Below are 8,176 nucleotides of genomic sequence, written 5' to 3' on the forward strand. Positions count from 1 at the left end.
TGTTATTCCCTCCTGCACCAGCTCCACCTCCCTCCTTCGCTAAATGGTTCAGTAATGTGAGTGACGGTCTGACTGAGTGAGTGAGTGTGCTTGCTATTAGTGGTGTCACTGCTATTAGTAACTTCACCGCCGTCTGATTTGCGGTGAGGTAAACTCCTGAATTCTTGTCGCGTTCCTCCATAGTGTACGTTTTTCAGTCAGAGCATGTCTGACTTGTTGATGAGCCGTACTTCTCCTTTTCGGGCCGAGGGGATTTGAATAAAACAGGGGAGATCTCTGTTCCATGGCATTGATTCACTGGAATTACTCATTCCTGACATAATGGGTGGCTACAGACAGCTTATCCCATCCTCCCAGCCGCCTAACCCCTCACCTAAATACAATTTATGACTTGACTTGAATCATAGCAGCTAAAACTGAAACATCCGGTGCCCCTGCTGGTATGAACCTGACTGGACTTGTTCTGGGGATGATTTGTGATGCATGGAAATAAGAAACTTCATAAACAAATAAAACAAAGCTAATTCAAATAAAAAGTGATACTAGAATGGTACTATACCTCTACTAAGGCCCAACATTTTTTAAACCACATTTAAATTCACTAGATCACAGATTTTATTTGGTTCTTGCCCATATTTCACACATTCTAAAATATCAGCCGCCTTATTATGCAGGATTTTTTCGTGTAGATCCATGAATTATGATCTGAGAAATCAGGGGAAATGTTGAGACATTTCATAATGTAAAAAAAGTGTAAACAGATACATGTTGGATTCACCCTCTGATCTGGATCATGCCCCACACCTCCATGAAATCTCCTGGAAATCAGTGGATTCAGTGGTCCTGCTACAAATACAAACTGAATCCTCTTGTCAGAAGAGGTGGTGATAATTTAATACACCAGCAACATCGCGATAAGTAAACTCCACACAGCACTTCCATGAGAGAAGAACAAAGTGTTCCGTTTGTGGGACAGCTGTGGCTTTAAAATCCAGCCTCACGCTCACATTTCCACCCTGCCTTCAAGCTTAGGCTGCAGACAAATAACCAAAATGAGCTTTCATTGTCCTGAGCCAGAGGAATTCACCAAACTGATGAAGTTACCTCAGTTTGCTCAGTCAAGCGGTTTTAGTAGATGAGTCATATCCCTGGTATTCAGCAGGCAATAAGAAACCAACAGGTATAACATCACACATTTTTTTCCACAAGAAGGAATGTAAATAATCTTAATTTGTTATATCAGTATTACAGTTTTATCATTTGTTTTTCCCCTTTTGTCGCTCTTTCTTCCTCAAATTATTTTATTTTTTTATATCAGTATTATATTTTTATCAGTTGTTTATTTCTTTTTTGTCTCTCTTTCTTCTGTATTGCGTCCGAGGACACACAGGAAGGAGTGTGGGTGTGTAAGTGTGAAGGAGATGCATATATTTGCATCTCCTGCCAGGATATGTGTGGGTACATGTTGTGTAATACAGGTTGTGTTTAATATCTGAATCCAATGCTGAAAAACATGTATTTGTATTTATGCCTTATTTCCCGTTCACGGTAAAAGGAGGTTTCCCAAACACATTTAACACCAGGACCAAAGATGGTGTGACTGGCGACGTGAACCAGTAAGTGGCAGAGATGAAGTCACATACACTTACTAAGAAATGACCTGAAGTCCAGCAGATGGTAACGTTTATATAAGCCCATTATACACTCCCCTTCTTGCCCATGGACTAGTCACTCTTTCCCCTGCCACCACATCTGGCTGACACGGGTCTGGTTTCCCCCATCAAAACAAAACTACATAAGGAATCATTTATTTTTCTATATAAAAATGAAATGAATGCAAATGGATACTACAATGCCCTGTAGTGAAAGATCCATGAATCTGCAGCACAGCATAAGGGTTTTATTTACATCATGTGCAGATAAGCTACCGTCATGGAAACTTGGTGGCTGCTGTCTGAATAATTCATCTATTTATTCACTTGTTTCTCACTGGTTGGTTGATCAAATCATCAGCTGTGATTTTTATCTCCGACCCCTGAATGAGACAAAGGTAGATCAGCATCAACAAGCCAAGGTTTATTTTGTATTTCCTTGGTTCATTTAAAAAAACAAATTCATCGTGAGAACATCCAGCCAACTTGGACACTCAGGAATGAAACAATGCAACAAACATGTGTGGATAACAACGCCTGCAGGCTGTATTCACCCCCCCTTTCTGAATAAACAAACAGAATGAGACACAGAAAATTATTCATTTGAATTAAATCCAGATCCAATTCAAAGTATTTTGCAAATGTTTGACCAATTACAGAATATTCTTTCTGTTTCTTTTCAGTTTAGAGACTAACGCATACCAAAGCAATAAATAATAATAATAGATATCAACATCCTCCTGTTCCGGCATGGTGGCTGAAGACAGCATATGTTTGGTTCTGCTTTGTGGAACAACTAATAGAGAGGAACCAGAGGATCTGAGAGGCCTTCCCGGTTTACAAACTACACTTTTTTCTGATAAGTGGTCCGTGCAAGTCTATGCAGTGCCATTTAGGCTAATAAAACAATTTTGAAAACCGGCAGTTTTCTGTATTTTCATGTTTGTGAGGAGCTATTCACAAAGGGAAGTGTCAAGGCCATGTTTAGGGTTTATTACCTGACTGGAACATTTATTATTAAAGCGGCCTGCAGTGCCTCCTAGAGCCGACACCGGTGGATGGAAAACACAAAGAGCTTGGCAGGACTGTGAGTCCTCAGTTATGTAACTGGGTGTGGGTGATATTATTATGTTGTGCTCATGATGAGCTGAGCCCCTTATGTTAGGTTCCAACAAAACCAACAGGCCCCAGCATTGTGCGTTCAGCACATTGTCTGTCTGAGTGTCCTTCTCCACCTTCAGGGTCTGAACTCAGGACGGGATTATAAGGGTACATTAGGTTCAGAAGCCTATGATGTAATTTTAAACTGAAAAGAGCAAACTTCAGCATTTCTCCTCAAATGGCTGCTGCCTTACAGCGAAGTTCGGTTGACATTTCACCCCGGACCATGACTGACAGGCTGAAAACCGGGATGCATATTCCACTTGCTCGTGGACTACACACTTGGCTCTTAAATAAATAAATCTGTCAGACTTGGATTGAGGAACACTTAAAATGTCACCAAAAAGCAAAGAGACATGCATCAAAAGATCATATGCTCCAAAACATGTCTTTAAAAGAGAAATGATTAATAATTATAAGTATCATTGAAGGAACTATGGAGGACCAAAGTGTCATCTTTTTAACCAATTAATTAAGTCACATATTGACTCAAATATAAAAAAAATGTATGAACACATCATTTTTTGTAACATAAAATAGTGACCAACGTTAGGTATTTATTTTTATATGTAAACAAATTTAGTGAATTTTTTTTGTGAATTGAATCCTTATGATGGTTCCCCATATTGTATTCATATCTATAATCTTAAAAGAAAAAAATCAACAGGAGGAAAAAGTAAGAGGTCAGTCATGTATATCTTGATCTGCTGCATATTTATTTATTTATTCCGCTAATGTATTTATTCATCTGCTGATAAATGTCCTGTACATATATTCTTCATCCACTACAACTGTACATAGTTTATGTCTGTGTTACTGACCTCAATGCATTCTGATCACTTTAATCATTTGGTGTTTATCTACTGGGTACAATAGGTTTTCACAACCGTTATCCTGTTCACCGTCCCTTTACAATCACATACACCACTCTCTTACTTTATAACTATAGTATACTGCACTGTAATGAACTGTCCTTGGACATAATACTGATGTCATCGTCTTTTCTTTCTTGTTTTACCTGCTGTCTTGAGATACTCTGTGTGCCTAAGAATTGCACTTCGGGGACAAATAAAATAGTTTGGAATTCTTATTTTTACTATTAATATTGTTTTGTTGTTATTATTATTATTATTATTGTTATTGTCATTAGTAATAGTTGTAGTAGTAGTAGTATTATATGCAGATAGGCTTCAGGTTATGTCCAGGTAAAGATAATCTACCCCTCAGGCTTGTGATCGCTTCTCTTGAGAGGATGGAACTTCCTTCGAGTCAACACTCAGGGCAGGATTAGCACCAATGGCTCCGTCCATGCGGCTTTGTCGACGTCATCGCTGTGCGACAGGCCCCAGTGTGAGTACAGTACAGTCCTGCGTACTCCAGCTGGAAATGGGTGAGTCTCCCCGAAGCCCCGCGGCCCCGGACTCTGTTAACGTGCGGACTTGAGTGACGCAGTTGAAAACACAACTTGCGCACTCGTGCCGTGCAGCCGCAGTGTCTGCGCCTTGTTTTGAGCGGCTCGCGTTGTTAGCCCTTGCAGCTAGCAGGCTATCGGAGTCAGGCCCAGCGAAGAAGAGTTCACTGCTGTGTTTCCATCAGCGACAGCTCTCACACCGCTGAACCGGCAGATAGAACCCCCCCCACACCCACACACCCACACCGTCAGGCCGCTGTTCTAGAAGCCAGGGCTGGTTTTAGTCGCACTGGATACGTTAGCCTCGCCTGCAGACTCTGGGCTAAGTGCATCAAAGCCATGACTTCCAGGAGGACGGGCTATGCGGGTGGCATGGACCCCTCTCCATCGAACAGCGGCTCCATCCACAGTGGGAACCGCAAGCAAAGCATCATCAACATCCCCGGCAGGACCGACTCCTGTTACGATCGCAAACCCGACAAGGCGGCGTACGGAGCTGCGCAGGGCAACATGACCGTCACGTCGCTCAAGTCCCGCCTGGCCCCGACCATTCAGACCGCCATGTCCGCCGCGGTGGACACCCTGCTGGGCGAGGTGGTGCTGGTCCTCAACGAGACCCAGCAGGAGCTGCTGCACAAGGAGCAGGAGAACGAGAGGCTGAAGGTGCGACTCGAGGTGTCGGAGCGGGAGCTGAAGACGCTGCAGGAGTGTCTGAGCAGCGCCCAGAAGCTCATCGACCAGCTGCAGGTCTCGTACGGGGGCCCTCAGTCCATCGGTCAGTCCGTGTTCGCCCCGTCTCTGTCTTCCATGGCCTCCCTGACCTCGGGTCTGGACCGGGACCACCAGAACCCCCGGAACGTGAACGGAGCCGGCGTGGACCTGGGTCTCGGTGGCTCTGTGGACGAGTCGCTTCACGGGTTCGAGCCCAGGGATGACTACAAAATGTGCCAGCTATCGATCCAACCAGACGGCTCTGTGACCAACCACGCGCTGGACTCCTTCACGTCCAACGCGTCTCACATGTGCTCCGATTCCAGCCGGCCAGGTAAATACACAATGTGTGCTGTTGTGTTGTACTGTGTTTTGTGGACTTCCGTTTGCAAAGAACCCCCCCCAAAAAAAACCGCAGCCTGTAACTTCCTGTAAACGGACACATGATCACTTCAGTGTTTTACTTTAGCAGTACTTCTCCATAACGTTGTCTGTATGTTTCGATTTGTCTCTAGACGAGAGGCAGTCTCAGGGACCCGGCGGACCGACCAGGTTTGAGATCAAAGAGGAGCAGGGACTGGTTCCAGGCTCCGGTCAGCCCGGCAGGAAGGATTCGGACGACGGAGAGCGGTCGTCTCACAACGTCGGTGACCTCAACTACGTTCAGGTGGGGGAGGGAGCTTCTCAGCGTTCATTTACTCACCCCCTGCGGCACCAGAGGCCTGTGCGAGACTGCAGCGTTGCCTTGCAGCAGGGCGGACTCGATGGACACAAAGCCCTGGCCAGGACGCCTGGGAGAGGAGACAGCGTGTCGCCCGGCCGAGCCGATGACTCGGCAGGACCTTCTGCCCCTGACACAGTCGTGGATCCCGCTCTGGATCGGCCTCACCACTGTCTGGAGTGTGGAAAGACGTTCCGCTTGATCTCCAGCCTGAAGAAGCACATCCGCATCCACACGGGAGAGAAGCCTTACCCGTGTGGGGTCTGCGGCCGCCGCTTCCGCGAGTCGGGCGCTCTCAAAACGCACCTGCGCATACACACGGGCGAGAAGCCGTACTCTTGCTCCGAGTGCGGGAACTGCTTCCGCCACTTGGACGGCTTGCGGAAGCACCGGCGCACGCACACCGGAGAGAAGCCCTACGTGTGCGCCATCTGCGGGAAGCGCCTGAGCCGCCTGCAGCATCTCAAGCACCACCAGCTCATCCACACCGGAGAGAGGCCGTGCTGCTGCCCCTTCTGCAACCGCAGCTTCAAGGAGCCCGCGGCGCTGCGCAAACACATCCGCACGCACAGGGAGGAAGGCGGCCACTTGGGAATCGGCGTCGTTGAAGAGACAGACCCGGACGCCATCGATGACATGAACAACCTGCATCCGGCGGCTCCGTCCCCTCAGATGAGGTTCGGAGAGTGGGGAGCAGAGGAGGACGACAGCTCAGTTGCGGACTGTGTGTAGTGGAACAAGGTGTTTTGGCGGTTTGATGTGATGAATGCGATCATCTCTGTTCCATGCGGTTAGAATGCAGACATATTACCCTAGAACTTTGAGTTTTTCTTTACATCTGACATCTTCCTGTTTTCATGTCAGCAGCATGTGTTTCTTTTTTTCTTCGGACATTCATCAGGCAGCAGCAGCAGCAGCAGATGTAGCAGCGTACTGGTTTCAATTAGAGAAGTGGACTGGATCCGCTTTCTCACTTTAAAAGTATTAGAACACTCGACCTTTAAACAGAGTCCCTGCTGGTGCTGTTTAAGATCGTCCCCGGATGTTAGCCAGGATAAACTGTTTTTAGTCGTGACTTTTTTAAGCGTTAGGTTGTGCTGAGCTGCTTTAATCCAGTAGACAGGAATAGATGCATAGTGCGGGTCCATGCTTCATGTGCAGGACAGGCCTTGCACATTGTATTGCTGGCCTTGTATTTACAGTGTTATGGTTTAATTCAGTGATGTGATGATTGTGTGGGTCCCTTCTACTGGTGCTTTACGAAACAGGATCCACAACAGAAGGTGACCAACAACATCATGGGTTGATCATTCCAGATCATTTCCAGTTTACTCAGCCAGATCCTTTAAGACCAAGAAAAGCAGACATCCTAACTATGGCAATATTAATAAAAATGCCACATGGTAACTTGCTCCTATCGTGATAAATGGACAATATACTATTGTCTCCCAGCTCTACCTCACTATCTATTCTCCACAATGATAAAAATAACACAAAACACTCAATTCCCGGCTGATGGAAGTGGTTAGATTTGACTACATTTATAGCTCTTCCTCTTCAGCCCTGCTCGGCTCCGTCTCCTCCCTGCGGAGCCATCGTCAGTTACACAATCCTATCGCTGAACTGATCTGTGTCAAGTATAGCTCGAGTTTTAAGACGCCGTGTCATTCAAAGCATTATATCTATTATTTTTCTTTAACCAAACGCGCAGGGTTATTTTAAAGAGCGAGCCGACAACATCATTCACACTGTTCAAACATGGACCATTTCTTAGCATTCCTTCTTTTTACAAAGTCAAGCTGCTACTCTGTCTAGAAATTCCTCTCCCCTGTATTTATAATTATTGTTACCAGCCAGTTACTTGCGGTCACTAGCTGACAGACTCTGGTGCTTGCATGTGCATATTTGTTTCTCCGCTGGTGACGATGCCTCCTGGGTGTTGATGTAAATAAGAATATAGTTTTAGGCATTTTATCCAGTTTGATAAGGGGGTGGACGTTTGTTTCTTTTCGTGTACCGTGCTTTTAAACCATCATTATGCTAACATGATGTAAATATATCTTTTTTAAATATCTTACTGTTGTTGTCCCCGATGTTCTGATCCAACGCAACAAAGGCATCAGGTTTAACAGCAGACGAATCCTCCCAGCCCTCTGAGCTGTTCTCTAGGTCTCTTGTGTCATTTGCCATGTATACTACTCTAATGTTCTCCCTGTTCATCTACAAGTGTAAGTCATTCTACAAGGCCCTCGAAATGTAAAAATATAAGTCGATGTATACCCAGGATACGATTGTCAAATTAACATAGTGCCAGTTTCGCATATTTATTGTTATTTAGCGTTTAAAACATGGGGGCTTTGCATCTAGGTTTAAATTAAAAGGGCATTCTTCCCTAACAGATCATTAAATGTGAAAAATGAATTACTTTTTTAAGCCGCTGTGTTCAAATCATACTCCTGCAATTCACATCCATCCTGTTACCAACTGTATATGTGACTATATTAAAGGGCCTTGTTTGTA

At 45.3% G+C, this 8,176-nt stretch overlaps 1 protein-coding gene across 1 annotated transcript; it reads left to right on the forward strand.

The window, feature by feature from the left end:
- Window positions 1–4,155: 4,155 nt before the first annotated feature.
- si:ch1073-224n8.1 (zinc finger protein 70) lies at window positions 4,156–8,176 on the forward strand. The gene is made up of 2 exons (XM_062406739.1): window positions 4,156–5,269; window positions 5,451–8,176. The coding sequence occupies exons 1-2, from the start codon at window positions 4,564–4,566 to the stop codon at window positions 6,386–6,388; spliced, it is 1,644 nt and encodes a 547-aa protein (XP_062262723.1). The 5' UTR covers window positions 4,156–4,563; the 3' UTR covers window positions 6,389–8,176.

The sequence above is a fragment of the Platichthys flesus genome, chromosome 15 (genome assembly GCF_949316205.1).
Source record: "Platichthys flesus chromosome 15, fPlaFle2.1, whole genome shotgun sequence".
Lineage (NCBI taxonomy): Eukaryota > Metazoa > Chordata > Actinopteri > Pleuronectiformes > Pleuronectidae > Platichthys > Platichthys flesus.